General features: G+C 38.6%; 1 protein-coding gene and 1 pseudogene across 2 annotated transcripts in view; both read right to left on the bottom strand.

Annotated features, from left to right (window-relative positions):
• Positions 1 to 909: 909 nt before the first annotated feature.
• LOC308395321 (kallikrein-8-like) overlaps positions 910 to 18124 on the bottom strand; it is a 117680-nt pseudogene continuing 100465 nt past the window's right edge. The window contains exons 4-6 of the transcript in view: positions 1587 to 1639; positions 1165 to 1322; positions 910 to 1065 (exon numbers count right to left, since the gene is read on the bottom strand). The product of the transcript in view is annotated as a kallikrein-8-like (transcript). The remainder of the gene's footprint in view (positions 1066 to 1164; positions 1323 to 1586; positions 1640 to 18124) is intronic.
• On the bottom strand, positions 3758 to 6901 carry LOC308395913 (lysosomal alpha-mannosidase-like; the record flags this gene model as incomplete). The annotated part of the gene is made up of 5 exons (XM_080880964.1): positions 3758 to 3966; positions 4072 to 4204; positions 4641 to 4834; positions 4911 to 5084; positions 6823 to 6901. The coding sequence occupies 5 exons, from the start codon at positions 6899 to 6901 to the stop codon at positions 3758 to 3760; spliced, it is 789 nt and encodes a 262-aa protein (XP_080737090.1).

Below are 18124 nucleotides of genomic sequence, written 5' to 3'. Positions count from 1 at the left end.
GAGCCTGTTCAAACCAGATTATGCTTGATTTGATGACTGCAGAGAACTTGGGGCTGACAGCTCCGATTCGGATCGGTTCTCCCTTGAAAAGGCATTAGTGTGTTCTGTCATGGCAGGATTTCTGTTCAATGTGCAGGTAGATTGAAATCAAAGGGCACCAAAGACACCCAAACCTGAGGGATCATTACGTGACACCCAAAGCATCTGAGCAGTCTTATTCCTTCATCTGTACCAAATTACTCAGATTCACAGACGTCGTGCACAGCAGACCTGCAATACAACGATGAATAACAGGAGTTACGCCTGTGTTTGACAGGTCAAAATGTCACAGGGAGCAGTTCAGTTAAGTTTCATTCCCCTCCAGAAATCACTTCATGCATGATTATCAGGAACCTTTGAGTAATGACAGCACTTAAATGAGTGTTTCCTTACCATATTCCACTTTGTCACCAAGTTTTAGGATGAGAACGTTTTTTTTCTACTTTATTTTTTTTTATATCGTTGTTATTATTTCTGTTGTAATTTGTGTTTGTTTTTTGTTTGTTTGTTCAGTTTTTCAGCCTTGTTGCATTTATTTTTTTCTATTTCCGTTGTGTTTTATTCAACTTCTGTTACATTTTGCAGGATTTTGCAGCTTTTTCTATTGACGGGTGTTTTCTTCAGGGCCACCATATTATCATTATCTTTAAAACTGCATTTGAAACTTAATGCTGAGTTTTTACTTTCTGCAGTTGAAGTTATCTAAAGAAACTGTGTGTGGGTGCAGCTGAAAAAACGTCTTTTGGCAAATAACACAGAAATTCTGAAATCCTCTACTGCTTATATCAAACAGAATAAAAGAAACCAAAGCTAAACTCTAAAAGATTATTTATTTCAGCTTGTTTACAGTTATCCACACCTCACAGCTTTTTATGGGTTGATAGTTTTCCTGATCCAATCTGCATACTCAGGATCACAGAGGTCCATGAAGGCAGCCGGTGCTCTGCATACAAAGTCCAGATCTCCCACAAAAGAAGAGACCCCATAAATCCTGCCATTATGAACCACTCCTCCACCAGAGTCTCCCTGCAAGACAGAAATACAGTTTCCCAGGTTTATAAAATCTTTCTGTATTTTGAATGTTTAATAAATGCAGCTGTGAGCTGAGGGATCATGCAAACTCACTCGACATATATCTTTCCCAGGACTTTGTCCACAGAACCAGTGCTGATAGCTCCTGACTCGGTGGACCTCGGGGAATTATTTCTGTAAAATATCATTGAGCTCTGTACAGCTGACAACCTCAGTCTCTGCACAGTGAAGAGAGGGTGATTCACCAGGTTCTAGAAAAAAGGGACAATTAGTTCAGCTTAAAGCACTTTTTAAAAAATGATGCAGATTTGTATTTTATGCAGAAATGCAGCAGAAAGAAATAAAATGGTCTGAGCTCACAGGAAAAGCTTGTTTTTACTTTGAACACATTAGAAATGAAGCAAAATACAATTTCAGTACAAATATCTGCAACATCTCTTTACTAATAAAGTAACAGTTTGGATGGTTTGTTTTCTTTTTTCTTAATACAACAAATTTGTTAAAAATCATCTTCCTTCTTTTCTCATTAGCTAGTCCAGTGGTGGCACCATAACCTGCGACCTCAACTCTGGAATGACACAAGAAGTGTTTGGACACTTTTCTCTCCTTTTTTTGTCAGTTACATACAAATACATATATTGATTGTTTTGCACGTTAACTTTGAAATGTTGCCCTGAGGCCTGTACTATGAAGCAGGATCTCATCTCTCCAGGTAACTTCAGAGTTCTATATGAAGGATTTTGACTTCTTACCAGAGAAAATTGTAAGAGTAACCCTGACCTGCTGTTATATTAGTTATGTCCTTTATAGAGTTTTAGTCACCACTTTATCATCACGCACCACACCTGGCTAGCATGCTTGCACTGTGCTTGCTCAGCGCATTGGGACACCATTCAAGCTCACTGCAGCACATGCTACTTCCTGTTTTAAAGGGCTTTGTAGCAGCCCTTGTTACATGCGTGGGCACGGAGCATGAAGCAGAAAGCACAGCTTAAAAGAGAAGTTGATATACCCGGCGGCGTGACACTGACTGGTGTTTTACACCCTTTTTGGCTCCTACCTCAAAGCACACTGTGCGCTGTCGATCTTATGTGCTGCACAGTAATGTTTAATATTTAGTATTTACAGTTATATTCCCATATATCATTGTGATGTTGTTTATTCTATTGCTCTCGTTTTCTTCTGCTTGTTTTCTTTTTTCATTCTCAGCAGGTGAAATTAAAAAAGTATCTATTGTTAGCTAGTTTATTGTTTATTGTTTATTTATTGTGTCATTCTTTCTCCCTGTCCTATCCCCCAGTCATGTCTGTCCCGTCTTTAAAAAACAAAAATAAAATAAATACATAATTATAATAAAGGTCAATCAAATGGACCAATATGGCAAGGCCATGATGATCCACTTGGTAAAGTAAATCCACTTGGCATCTTTCTTGGCCTTCAGACAACAATTCTGATTGCTAAAGATCCAAACCGGACAACAAAAAAACAAACAAAAACAAAACAAAACATTTCTATGAAAAAAAACAAAACAAAAAAACACAGAAAACCGTACATTTGCACTCAATGCTTGAACTTAACGCTGCTACTGTATTTGTTTTTGTCCCTGTTAGCCTTTATGAGCAGTGGCTCAGGAGGCACAGACCATCTCCACGTGTTGAGCCAATATTTTATGTGTATTTACTTAGGTGATTATCTTTTCATATACAGATATAGTGTTTTAATGGGGTATTTATTTTAATGAATATAATCATACATAAAAATGTGAGCAATATCATTTATATAGATCTGTTTTAGTGCTGTGATTCCCCACAGCATGCCCCAACAGAGATCCCAATACCTCTGAGTGTTTTCAATCTGAATGAAAATAAGTAAGCAGCGGAAGGGGAGGCCACCGGTGTTCATGAAATCAAGCTTCATGAATTCAGCAGAGGCTTGTTTAGGATTTTAGATTTCTCGTTAATTCAGGAAGAGAGAACAAAAGCTCTCCTATTATTCTCTTTGTGGCTGTTATTAAATTCTGGCGACGATGCAGTGATATTGTTACAGCCCTACTCTTTACATCTGATTTTATTTTTTCTCATTAGGAGTTTTCCTGTTGAAACATTTTTGGCTGTTGTCATCGTCTGTGTGCATTGTCTGTGTTTCCAGGCCAGAAACCGTAGCGGACAGGTGGGCTACGTCCCGGAGAAATACCTGCAGCTGCCCTCCTCCAACAGCCTGCTGAGCATGCTGCAGTCGCTGGCCGCGCTGGACGCCCGATCCCAGTCCTCCAGCAACTCCACCGAACCTGAAACCGAACTCCCAACCGGCTCCGTCACCTCACACTATTCAAAGCACATTTATATGATGGCTAAAGTGGTGAATGTGGATTATTAAAGGAGGACATTGCATTACACTATCTGTAGATGTCTTTATTATTGTGATCATGACAGGTTCATAAAATAAAACCAGACAGGTTGAGAAAAAAATTATGGGGACCTGCATGAAGATATGCTGACATTACTTGAAACAAGAGGTTCCTACTGAAATTTTACATGTCATGTTAGCTAGTCACAGCTGTATATGGGCTGGGATAAAAAGCACAGCATCCCTTCTGCTTCCTCTTTTTCTAAATCAGAAAGCGTTGTTTGATGTCTTTTGATTTAACATGAGCATTTTTTTCGTAGTGTTAGTTAAACATGCGGTGTTAAGAACACCACGTGACTGATAAATCAGTGTCTCTGTGCGCCAGTGTGGAGTTGTGTCCAACCTGACTGTTGGCGATGACGAGGAAGCGTCCCACCACATCATCAACATTATAGTCTTCAAGATCAGGATCGTCTCTGATAGGTGGGTCACTGCAGAGCTGGTCCCAGCAGAAGCCCTCAGGAGGGTTGTAGCCATTAGGAAGGATCCCTGTTGGTTAACGGGGGCAAGCGGTTAAAAAATAATGTGACACCGTCCTGTTGCTGAGTCCAGAAGTCATTAACATAAAGGGATGAAGAAAGAAACTTTGCATACCAGTAAAGAGGTCAGCCATTGGAGGAGTGAGGCTGTCGGAGGCTCTCCATAGAAGCTCCTGCTCCTTATTCCTCATCCTGCGAGCCCGGTCTTGATAGTCTAGACGACCAAAGAAGAAGCCATCGAATCCCATCTGCAGCAAAAGACAGACAGTTAATGGTTAAAGGAAAGTCAAATGGAAAGCCAGTGAACTAAATTGTGCCTTCATGTAATAATGCAGCATTCTGGAAATAAGCCCATTTGATTCATTGCAGAGCAGCAAATCTGATAATGACGATACAGCCAAAAATTTGTAATGAGAAAACGGAGAGTCTTTCTCGACGTGAGTGCTACCTTCTAACTCTAATTAGCCTCAACTCTCTTCTTTAACTGATAAATTCTCCCATTTTAAGTCTCACTAGAAATCAGGCCTTCCTTAAGGTGACCAATTATGCTCATCCTTCTATTCTGCCCTATACTGCTGATATTAAACATGGCCAACGTTTGAAAGTGTGACAGTGAATGAGCTGAGCAATTCTGAAGCGTGACTCGTGCAAAACTCGAAGAATAAACATAAAGAGCTATGCTACCTGTGCAAACATGGAGGCGTGTTCCCGGGCGTGGCCAAAGGGGTCGATGTGCCAGGCGACGCGGGGACGGCCACAGGCTCCAAAAGTCTCATTAAGGAACCTCAGACCAATGGTCATCTGGTCTATGACGGCGCTGTAGTGTGTGGCAGCCTCGTCGCTCATACACCAACCACCATTCACAAATTCCAGACGGCCTGCGGGAGGAGCAGCTTTTGGTAAGGATGCACTGAAACACTTAACGCAGCTGTATAGTACTGAATGGGTATTTACCTTCATTAACCAGCTGTTTGACTGTCTGCTGCATGCTGGAGCTCTGACTCTTCCACCAGTGGTAGAAAAAGGCCGTCTCCACATAGATGAACCTCCTATCTGGATTCTTCCACAACTGATCCACAACTGAGTCCAGGATGTACTGAACACCAGCGTGCTGGATGTCATTACGATCTACGCGCACAAATGTGCACAGATTTAGGACAAAAGAGACGTTATTTTGTCAATGCTTCAAGAAGTGGTCAGAATTTAGTTGCTGTGTGTCACAGTTTGAAAAATATTTATTTACACTAACGTATCTTAACAGCAAGAAAGTATATGTGCTCATCTGCATTCATGCATATGCCCAAACAAACCACCCTCATTGCAGATGAGTTCTGCTTACATATTAACCCAGACTGGAAATCAATATCAGATGACGGTCACCTGCACAACACCTGGCCTTACAACTTACTATAAACAACATGTGACATTAAAATATGCAAGCTCGACAATCAATTGCACTAAAAGCATAAAACTCTAAAGCAATGAAGAAGTAAACTGTTGCAGTAAACAGTACATTATGAGGCAGCGTGAAATACACGACAGAGTATAAAATTAAACGAAGGTGTTTTAATATCGTCTTCTGGTACATTTCGACAGTGGCTCGGGCCACTTCGGGGGTGGGGTGCCCTCGGCCTCTCGGCCTGGGGCTTGGTCACTCTGGCGCAGCTGGCTGCCGGCGGAGCTCACGGGCAGGTCACTGCAAACCCCCCTGGCTTCTGCTCCACAGCTGCTGAGTGACCCCTCATCTGGGGCTCTCCTCAGCTCTTTCTGGGACAGTGGCACAGCTGCCCCTCTGTTGGTCTTCCTTGGTCTCTTGTGCTCTGAGGGCCTCTGGATGTCTGGAGTCTTGATCTCCTCCATACCTGCTTCATGCCCTGGAGGAGGGGGCTGTGGCTCCCCACACCCTCTAGCAGATCATTACATGAAGGAACCTTTTAAAAACAAGCGCGCTCATGCTCACAGGTGTACACACGAGTGCTCACACACACAAACTACACCCTTTTTGGCTCCTACCTTAAAGCACACTGTGTGCTGTCGATCTTACGTGCTGCACAAAAATTGTTTAACATTTAGTATTTACTGTTATATTCCCATAGATCATCGTGATGTTGTTTATTCTATTGTTCTAGTCTTCTTCTGCTTGTTTTCTTTTTTCTTTCTCAACAGGTGATCCAGGAAAAGAAAAAGAGAAAAAAAAGGTGATGAAGCAGATTTTCATTGTCTTTTCTCTCTATCTCTTTTCTCCTTTTTCTTTCCCTCTCCTTCTGTTAACTTTCTTCTGAACTTTTCTTCTTGTTTTTCTTTCCCATCCCCGAGTCCAGTCTGGCCTGATTACAATATCTTAGAATAAAAATAACTAATAAAGATCAAATAAACTATGACAATCAAGTGGGCCAGTATAGCAAAAGGCCCACTTGGGAAAGTAAATCTGTTGGGCATTTTTCTTGGCCTTCAGACAATAATTCTGATTGCTACAGTGCCAGACAGGACACAAAAAAAAAAGAAAAAAAAAAGATACATTTCCACATTTCGCACAGCCCCAACAACAGACAGTAGTTCGAACATGAGTGATGGCTGTCACTCCAGTTCACATTCAAATCAAATCCAGAGATCATGTGAATGAACCACCATTAAAACACATCATAGGGCTTTAAAGCAGGAGGATAACGCTGCTGGTCACAAGACCCACAATCACTTGTAGCAGCAATCAGGAAGATATTTAGTACCAGTCAATAGAGCAGATTAACTTGCATCAGCAGAACTACTAGAGTAAATAGAAACATATGCAAACATTTGACAGAGTAAACACAGAGCAGGAGGTTGGCTAATAGCTTCACAGTGTTTTTTCTGTATGTGTCACACTGACCTCCATAGAAGTACTGGTCCACAGTCTTGAGCCAGCCAACGTCATCATGTGTGTGCGGGACCAGGTGGACATTCAACATGCCCGGCTTGGTGGCATGACATGACTGCACACAGACACACACTCTATGAATACAGCTGTACTGCTCTGTCGGAAGAGTCATAATGTCGACAAATATTCACTCCAAAAAGTGATCGTCTGCCAAAAATATTTTCTTTCTTTCTTTCTTTTTAAATTATAAATATGTATTTATTTGATTTGATTTTCGGTTGTTACAGACGGGACAGACATGACTGGGGGATAAGACAGGGAGAAAGAATGAAAGAAAGAGAGGGGGAGAAAGAAAAATAGAGGGGAGAAGAGATGGTGAGAAAGGTACGCAAGATCGACAGCGCACAATGTGCTTTGAGGTAGCAGCCAAGAAAGGTGTAGTTTGTGTCTGTGAAAACCCGTGTGTCCGCCTGTGTGCACACCTGTGTGCACACCTGTGTGGATCAGCATGCTTGTATTCAGTTCAGTTCAGTTCAGTTCATTTTTATTTCAAACATTTCAAACATGTGCCTTCACAATCATTACAAAATATCATTCCATTATTTGTTTGAAAAGGAGTAGGCTGAAGTATTTACTTATTTGTCCCTACCCCCTCAAGTTTTACCTGTCATTCATTTAATTTTTTTTTTGTCTTAAATTAAACAAACAACATATGAAACATATAAACATATGAAGTAAAACAAAACATAACATACATAAATCAAAAACAAGAAATTAGCAAGCCCCACCACAGTATAGTTTCTTTCATATGAAAAATACAGAATGTGTATATTTGCAGATACACAAGTTATGGAAAAACAACAAACCAAAACAAAACAAAAAAACAAAAAAACAACCAAAAAAGAACCGCAACACCATTACCAGCAACATTACCATCCTGGGTTAACCCCGTTTTCTTCATTCTTATACTTATTTAAAATTAGGTTTTTATATTTTACTTTAAACTGTTTTATGTTTTGACTGTCTTTTATTTCTTCTGTTAGACTGTTCCATAATTTAACTCCTGAAATTGAGATTGACATAGTTCTTAAAGTTGTTCTAGCACTTTGTATTTTTAAATTCCATTTCCCTCTTAAGTTATACCCACCTTCTCTTTCTATGAACAATTTACAGATTTCTTTGGGAAGCAATTTATTTCTGACTTTATACATTATTTGCGCTGTTTTAAGCTTCACCAAGTCTTGGAATTTAATAGCTTGCATTTTGACAAAGAGTGCATTTGTATGGTCCCTGTACCCTACATTATTTATTAATCTAATGGCCCTTTTCTGTATTATAGTTATTGTTTGTGTGTTACTTTTGTATGTGTTTCCCCAGACCTCTACACAGTAGCTCATATATGGCAGTAGTAAAGCACAGTATAAAATGTGCAGTGCTTTCTGATCCAACATATGCTTTGCTTTTCCCAGGACGGCAATGCCCCGTGCCAATTTCCCCCGAACATAAGTAATGTGTGGCTTCCAACAGAGCTTGTGGTCAATGATCACCCCAAGAAATTTTATTTCATTTACTCTTTCTAAATATACATTGTCAACACATATTTCTACTTCGATGTTTTTCTTTTGGTTTCCAAACAACATAAATTTGGTTTTATCGAGATTCAATGATAATTTATTTATATCAAACCACTTCTTTAATATCGTTAATTCCTGTGTGATCATTTCCAAAACCTGTGGCAATTCCCCACCTGCACACAGTATATTTGTGTCATCTGCAAATATTACAAACTTTAAAATCTCCGATACTCTGCAGATATCATTTAAGTACATAATAAACATTTTTGGACCCAGTACTGAACCTTGCGGTACTCCACAAGCTATATCCATCAAATTAGATTTATATTCATTTATTTGTACATATTGTTGCCTATTCCCTACATAGCTTTTTAACCATTCCAAAACCACTCCCCTAAACTTTTCCAGTTTTTTTAATAGAATTTCATGATTAACAGTATCAAACGCCTTCTTTAGATCTAAGAAAACTCCGAGCGCATACCTCTTATTATCCATACATTCCGTTATCTTTTCCATTAGATCTATCAGTGCCAAAGCTGTTGATCTGTTGTTTCTGAACCCATACTGACTATCTGTCATTAATTCATATTTTTCCACAAAACTGTCAAATCTTTTTATGAAGAGTTTTTCCAGTATCTTAGAGAACTGGGAGAGTATTGACACTGGTCTATAGTTTGTAAAATGATGTCTTTCACCGGTTTTGTAAATGGGAATAACTTTAGCAACTTTCATTTTTTGTGGAAAAACTCCTTTTTGAAACGACAAGTTGAATATATATTTTAATGGTTTTACGATACCATCAATAACTGTCTTTACCGTTACCATATCAATATCATTCCAGTCTGTACTGGTTTTGTTCTTAAGTCCTCTAACCATGTCATAAATCTCTTTCTCTTCCACTGCTCTTAAAAACATTGAGCTACTATTCCTTTCAATATTTTCACCAGTGTCCCTTTCTATTCCATCAACCTTTATTTCTTCTGCCAGTTTTGGCCCTATGTTTACGAAGAATTCATTAAAGCCATTTACTATCTCCTCCATGTTATTAATACTTCTTGTCCCTTCTATAAAGTACCCAGGGTAATCATTATTCCTTGTTTCATTTTTGATTATTCTGTTTAATACATTCCATATATCTCTTGTGTTATCTTTATTGTGTTCTAACCTTTTAATGTAATACTCTCTTTTACAGGATCTCATTATATTAGTTAATTTATTTTTGTAAGTTTTATACTTCATTTCAGTTTCTATTGTTCTCTTTTTTATGAATTCTCGATATAAGGTATTCTTTTTTTTGCTGGCATTTTGTAGTCCTTTTGTCATCCATGGTCTTCCTGCATAGTTGTGTTTCCTATTGATTTCAATTACTGGGCAGTTTTTATCAAGTAATGTGTTAAATGTTCTTAAAAATCCTTCGTAAGCTTTATTAACTTCTGTTTGTTCATATACAATATTCCAATCTTGCTTTAAAAGTTCATTTCTAAGACAATTTAAGGTCTTCTCTGTTCTTATTCTTTTGTAAATAATCTTATGTCCATCGTTGTTCACTTTATAATGGCAATTATACGATGCAAAGACTGGTAAATGGTCACTTATATCATTGATTAACAGCCCACTTGTTATCTTTCCTTCTATTATATTTGTAAATATATTATCTAATAGAGTTGCACAATGAGATGTTATTCTGGTCGGTCTTGTTATCAGTGGAAATAAACCGATGCTGTACATGGAATCAATAAATTCTTCTGTACTCTTATTATGATTTGGATTCAATAAGTCAATATTAAAGTCCCCACAAATAAACATTCTTTTCTGATTTATATTTGTAAATAAGTCCTCCATATTATCCTTAAATATCTCAATCTTAGATCCTGGTGTTCTATATATACAACTGACAATTAGGTTTTTCCTTTTTTCTATAATTATTTCCACTGATAAACATTCCATCACTCCATCAATAACAGTTGTCATTCTTCCCATTCTTTTGTACTTTAGGTTTTTATCAATGTAAAGTGCCACCCCACCTCCTTTCTTGTTGATCCTGTCTACATGAAGGAATTCATATCCATTTATTTTAAAGTCTTCTTCTTTTCCAGGAGTTATCCAGGTCTCCGATATGGCTATCACATTGAATGGCTGTTCAAACTGTGTTATGTAGTCTTTGATGGATTGAAATTTTGCATATAAGCTTCGACTATTAAAGTGAACCATTGTTATACCCTGTTCTACCTTGAATTCCTTTTTAAGTTGCTCATTTGTATAATAATTGCATTCATTTGTCTTATTGTTAAAGAAATTACAATCAGGATCTATGTTGCTGTCATACATCAATGTCTTATTTTCAATATCTATATGAGTTGTTAGTTGAAAATTGTCAGACATCTGCGTTGGTTGTGCACTTGGACGGTCACATCATATTTAGCACTGCTTTGCATTTATCAGTTATATTTTTCTAGTTCAGTCATCTCTTTGATGACTAGAACCTTAGCCTGCTCTGGTGTTCCATTTAACTTAATGAATATTTTACAGTCTATTCAAAAGGTTTCTCCATGTAACGATCTGCTAGGGAGTGTGGGGAGCCCCCAGACATTCAGAGGCCCCAGAATACGAGGACCCAAGGAGGACCACCAGGGGTGCAACCGTGCCACCCTCCTGGGAAGAGCTGAGGAGAGCCCTAAACGAGAGGTCACCCAGCAGCCACAGAGCAGAGGCCAGAGGGAGTTGCAGTGGCGTGCCCGCGGGATCTGCCGGCAGCCAGCTGTGCCAGAGAGAATTGGGCCTCAGGCCCAGAGGCTAGAGGCCTGAGTGCACCCCACCTCCCGGAAGGGGCCCAGCCGGGCCACGGGCACCAGGCCCTGCCAGTTGGCCACCAGGAGTGAGTCGGCACATACATGAGCGCTCAGCCCCAGACACCAAGAACCACCAACACACCAACGTCTGAGGGCATCAGCCACTGGCAGGGAGTGCAGTGAGGGGAGATAGGCCTCCAAACCTCGGAGAGCCTGAGATGTTCCCAGAGAGGTGGAGTCTAAGACCCAAGCTGACATATAAACACAGACGGTGCATTCCCACCCCCATATACACAAACTCACCCGACGTGGAGACAGACACAAAGAGTCTAACTCTATATCTCAGGTCCAGGTACCCCCGCCCTCAGAGGGGCAAACCGGACCCGGACCCAGGAGATGTAACCCTTCTCTCTGGGGTGGAGGAAAGCAAACCGCCTCCTTATCTGCAGCAGCAGGGAGGCCCCGCATCCCAGACCCCAATCTGACGGCCAGCACCTCCTCCCAGTCCCCCTGCCCAGACGGTTAACAGAACGGGGGTGAGTGAAGACCCCAAACCTCCCTCCACCCGCTCATATGTAGTGTTGCTGCGTCCTGTTCTTAAGTGCATTTAATTATTACTGTCTGTAATTTTAAAAAGCAAAGTTTTCAAGAAATCAACATCCAGGTTTGCAGTTAAAGCCACAAACTCAATCTTCTACCAGTTAATTGTATAACAAACAACCTCACCAGATCTAATAGTACAGGAACAGATCGCTCAGGATTTGACAGGACCAAAACAACATCATCTGCATATATATTCCACAATCACATAGGGATGGGGGTGGGGGGTGGGGCTCGTGTTTAGAATTAGAATTAGAATTAGAATTCAACTTTATTGTCATTGCACATGCACAGGTACAGGGCAACGAAATGCAGTTTGCATCCATCCAGAAGTGCTTTAGTGATATAGATATATTACAATATATAATAGCAATAATATAGATATGTGGCTACAATGTAGCTTGCCATCACCAGTGTGTGAATGTGTGTGTGAATGGGTAAAAAAAAAAAAGAGGCAGCACGGTGGCACGGTGGTTAGCACTGTTGCCGTACAGCAAGAAGGTCCTGAGTTCAATTCCAACATCAGGCTGGGGTCTTTCTGTGTGGAGTTTGCATGTTCTCCCCGTGTTTGCGTGGGTTCTCTCCGGGTACTCCGGCTTCCTCCCACTGTCCAAAGACATGCAGCTTGTGGGGATAGGTTAATTGGATAATTCAAATTGCCACTAGGTGTGAATGGTTGTCTGTCCCTGTGTGTTGGCCCTGCGACAGACTGGCGACCTGTCCAGGTTGTACCCCGCCTTTCGCCCTATGACAACTGGGATAGGCTCCAGCGCCTCCCGCGACCCTGAAAAGGATAAGCGAATGGATGGATGGATGGATAGATATGTAAGTATATTACAGAAATGGGTCTATTATGGTATGTTATAATGTACACGGTATGAAGTATGTTGTGAATATTCTATAACTATAAGTATGTACAGGCTGTAGTGAGTACAAGCTATGAACAGGATATAAATATGAAAAACTATACAGAATATGAAATAATGATACTGATGTTTGTTGCATTTGAAATTATCTGACAGTTAAAATGTTTTATTATTTGTATTGCTCAAAATGACAGCGTGTAATCTGTTATCAGACTCAACTGGCTTCTCTCAAAAAGTAAAATAAGCCCCCCCACCACTTTAATCACACTCTAGATCTTGTTTTAACATACGACATAGAAACGGAACATTTAACAGATAACTCGTAAGCTGGAGATGAAATGGTGTGCAAAAATGTAGTAGATCATCATTTAGCCTGCTTTATTAAAAAAGCCCTCCATAAAGCTAGAACATCTTACTATTCATTACTGATTGAAGAAAATAAGAACAGCTTCTTCCCATGTGCTGTCAGAACTCTTAATGCAAACTAAAAGTATGAACTGACTTCCCCAGTTCATCCACTGTGATGCTGCTATTGATTAGCTATGTGCAATATCTCAGTCTTTCCATGTTTTGTGCAATATTTTAGGCTCATGTGCCATATCTCTAGTGTGTGCAATATTTATGGTCCTGTGCAATATTTTGGTCTCAGTGGTATCTCAGTGGTATTACCACCCTAAACAACCATAGCCCCTCCATCCAGCCAGCGATCGTGGCTCAAGAGTTGGGAGGTCGCCTTGTAATCGGAAGGTTGCCGGTTCGAGACCTGGCTTAGACAGGCTCGGTCGTCGTGTCCTTGGGCAAGACACTTCACCTGTTGCCTACTGGTGGTGGTCAGAAGGCCCGGTGGCGCCAGTGTCCGGCAGCCTCGCCTCTGTCAGTGCGTCCCAGGGTGGCTGTGGCTACAATGTAGCTTGCCATCACCAGTGTGTGAATGGGTGGATGACTGGATGTACAGTGTTTTGGGGTCCTTAGGGACTAGAAAAGCGCTATACAAATACAGACCATTTACCATTTCACCCCTATTTATTTTATTATATAACTGCCCTTGTATACACCCACAATGTTTCTGTTTCAATGTTTCTTACGCATACACCATGTATATAGTTGGTTATTTTTTTCCCTCGTTGTACATTGTTTTCTCTTCTTTACTTTCATTGCATCTCCAGCCCAGTACAGCTTAAGGGAAGTTGGGACAATGTAAAAGACTTTCTTTAGGCAATTGCATTTGAATTACCTAAATTCATGACAGGCATTCAAGCAGTAATGCCTGGACTGAGAAACAAACACACCAAGCTTCTGTGTTGTTTGAGCCAGAGACTGCACTTGTGGATGAACAATACAAACATTTTATGTTTATTATGTCAGTAATGTAACTTGCAATAAAAAGTTATGGGAAGCTTAGACTTAGTTTCAGAATAATTACATCTGATACTTTGTTTTATTGAAAAGGTTATTAAAGTTTTAAATTGTATGACAAATAAAATAATAAATTACTAAAAAACACCAGCTACAATATTCGTAATATGTGTGTTGTTCAGCAGAACAGTGTCCAGTATGTTAGTTGATATACTTTATTTACATTTGAAAACAAAAGTTGGCATTACAAGGAGCGTTTTTAATTCTTAATTTTTAAATAAACATACAGTGTTTATATTAAGTGTTGAATTAGAAAAAGATTCAAGGATATTATGTCAGACAATGGCAGTAAGAAACATAGTGTTAAAATAGCTGTATATAGCATTATCTCTTTGACCTGAAGATTAATCTTGAGAAGAGGTCAAAGGTCAGTTATCGTTATGGGGTCTTGCTATATGCTATGACACAAACATAGCAGAGTTGTAAGTATCATAGTTTCTAGGCTCTAAGGCTTTTTGTCAGTTTAATAGTGAGCTTTACAAGATTGATGTTCGTGCTCAAGGTTGGCACAGGCCTAAGTTCGCTTATGACCACTAGAGCTGAAAACAAGACCTCAAGCAATCCTAAGGCTAATTAGCGCGGCTAGCATTTTAATATCTGTTAAATGTTGTCATTGCTAACATATACCTGTTTTACAGCATGGTGAGTAGCGAGAACGCTAAGTTATTGTTAGCTTCGATAAGAAAAATGTGAAGATGTAATATTACCATGAGCTATATGCTAATGTTATTCACTCAAGCAAACATCTCAGTTACGGATTTGCTGCTTTCTAATATCTATGTTTATTTCTGGATATACCTATACCTACGTGCTTATATTACATCCCACATAAAGGGTGAAAAGGCAGTAACTATAAATGACCATAAATTAACTGTAAATTACATTGCAGTGAGCTCCATTCTTATAGTTTTATTACGTGCACAGGCAGTTGGCAACCGTAACCAAGGCGAGTGTTTAAATGCACTTCCACAACGTTCCATTCGTTCTTTTGTGCTGGCTCGTGAACTTGTCTTGACCTGCTCCAAACTCAGCTTGTGGAAAGATAACTTTTGGAGAATATTTCTACAGAAAGCGGAATTTACTAGAAAGCGACAGTACAAACGACTTCTGAGTCGTTTGTACTTGTGTTTCGTCATAACAGCAAAGCTGGCTGGCTCATCATGGATCCGGACTCATTGAAAGTCACCTGGCTGGTACGTTTCAAAGATTCTTCAATTATTTTAAGAGTCACTAGACAACTATAATAATTTAACAAGTTCCAGTGTGAATATCAAATTTTTAATGTGATCAAAATATGTGTATTCCAAGATTTTTCCCGGTAAATAGTTTGTATGCTTTAAATTTTGCGGGACAGCTGTAGAATTTATTACCGACTGGCCTATGAATGTGAAAAAAGGTGTTACTTTGATTGAAGGCTTCAAATTTGACACTGCCCCCCAATAAAATGGTTAAACTAGCTTAATGGACAAAGATTAGTAAAATACTCCCCAAAAAAAGAATAAAAATAAAATCAGTTTCTATGGTAACAGCATTTTGTCACAATGATAGAACATGCAGGTGAACACACCAGATCCCCTGTAGCTCCTGACATCATTTTCTTCTCTGGATCAAAAGCTTCATTAGGTAAACTATAACGTTTTTTCCCAGCTACATAACGCAGTGATAAAAAAAATAATCAAAACAAAATAATATAAAAATAATATTGAAAACATTAAGCATAGTCAAAATAATCATGAAGTCAAACCTTTATGTGTGTGTTTTATTTTGTGTTTTATTTTAAAAAATATGTGCTTGGAGTTCCACTGCCTTTGTTTGTATTGGGAACATTTAGGACATGAAATTGGTACATTAAACCTCTGATGCTGTTTCAAAATGTGTTACATTGTTAATGAAAGAATCGTAATAAATAAATAAATAAATAAGAGAATGAGCTACCTAGTTAGTTATACATTTCCTGTAGTATATTTATGTAACAAGCTATTTATGTCCAGTTATTTACAAATGAGTACCTATTATCCATTACCTACTCCAACGTAGTGTTTGCATAAAGGTTTAAAAAGGACAAATAAAAAGAAATGAATGTATACAAAATAAAATAGTGTTACCATAAAAGTGTAGTGTGCACAGAGTGAGCTGCCTTGGTGGAGGTTTGGTGCTCTTCTATTAAAAATGGATGCTTCACTTAATGATGTGAACTTAGTTGACATCTTTTGATCTCACATGAAAAAGTCGAAGTGTCACTCAGTCTGACATAAATGTAGCCTAAAATGCTCTTCTGTCATCATCTGCTCAAACTAATAAATGTAGGTCTGTTGCTTTAGCACTGGCTGTTTATTACATTCCTAATGTTATTTTAAACTTGTTTCCTTACAGACTGTCTTGACTATGTGGTTGAGCGTCCTGCAGAAGAAGGCCTTCCTCAAGTCATCAGGATCCTGGATGACAGTCTCCCGAACGCCATCTCTTCTGATGAAGCACAGGAAACTGATGCCCAGCGTGTCGGTGACGGTGAGTATATCCCTCCCTCAGTCTTCCCCTTTTCTCATAAAGAACTGGATGCTGATGCGTGTCAGCGAAGTGCAAGATGAAAAAACCCTCCCTGAAAATGAGGAATCAATGCTGGAAAGTCATTTTATTGCTTTGAGGTCTGTTTATTGCAAATATCTTTGACTTGTTTTTATGCCTTGTAATGTTTATGTGTGTATTTATGTCTTATAATGTTTATATGTGTATTTATGTCTTGTACTGCTGGTAAGTAACTTTCTTGCACTGAGGTCTGTTTATTGCAAGTATCTTTGACTTGTTTTTATGTCTTATAATGTTTATATGTGTATTTATGTCTTGTATTGCTGTTAAATGTGTATGTATGTCTTCAATTGCTGGTAAGTAACTTTCTTGTACTGAGGTCTGTTTGTGGCAAATATCTTTGACTTGTTTTTATGTCTTGTAATGTTTATGTGTGTATTTATGTCTTGTATTGCTGGTAAGTAACTTTCTTGCACTGAGGTCTGTTTGTTGCAAATATCTTTGACTTGTTTTTATGTCTTGTAATGTTTATATGTGTATTTATGTCTTGTATTGCTGTTAAATGTGTATGTATGTCTTCAATTGCTGGTAAGTAACTTTCTTGTACTGAGGTCTGTTTGTGGCAAATATCTTTGACTTGTTTTTATGTCTTGTAATGTTTATGTCTGTATGTATGTCTTCAATTGCTGTTAAGTAACTTTCTTGCACTGAGGTCTGTTTGTTGCAAATATCTTTGACTTGTTTTTATGTCTTGTAATGTTTATGTGTGTATTTATGTCTTCAATTGCTGGTAAGTAACTTTCTTGCACTGAGGTCTGTTTGTTGCAAATATCTTTGACTTGTTTTTATGTCTTGTAATGTTTATGTGTGTATTTATGTCTTCAATTGCTGGTAAGTAACTTTCTTGCACTGAGGTCTGTTTGTCGCAAATATCTTTGCCTTGTTTTTATGTCTTATAATGTTTATGTCTGTATGTATTTCTTCAATTGCTGTTAAGTAACTTTGTTGCACTGAGGTCTGTTTGTTGCAAATATCTTTGACCTGTTTTTATGTCTTATAATGTTTATATTTGTACTTATGTGTTGCATTGCTCGTGAGTAACTTTCTTGCACTGAGGTCTGTTTATTGCAAATATCTTTGACCCTTTTTTTATGTCTTATAATGTTTATATTTGTACTTATGTCTTGTATTGCTGGTAAGTAACTTTCTTGCACTTAGGTCTGTTTATTGCAAATATCTTTGACCTGTTTTTATGTCTTATAATGTTTATATTTGTACTTATATCTTGTATTGCTGGTAAGTAACTTTCTTGCACTGAGGTCTGTTTGTTGCAAATATCTTTGACTTGTTTTTATGTCTTTTAATGTTTATGTGTGTATGTATGTCTTCAATTGCTCTTAAGTAACTTTCTTGCACTGAGGTCTGCTTGTTGCAAATATCTTTGACTTGTTTTTATGTCTTCTAATGTTTATGTGTGTATTTATGTCTTGTAATGATTATGTGTGTATGTATGTCTTGGATTGCTGGTAAGTAACTTTCTTGC

The sequence above is a fragment of the Rhamphochromis sp. 'chilingali' genome (genome assembly GCF_963969265.1).
Source record: "Rhamphochromis sp. 'chilingali' genome assembly, chromosome: 4".
In the NCBI taxonomy this organism is placed as follows: Eukaryota; Metazoa; Chordata; class Actinopteri; order Cichliformes; family Cichlidae; genus Rhamphochromis; species Rhamphochromis sp. 'chilingali'.
The sequence above is the reverse complement of the archived record's forward strand: the minus strand, read 5'-3'. Positions and strand labels throughout refer to the sequence as shown.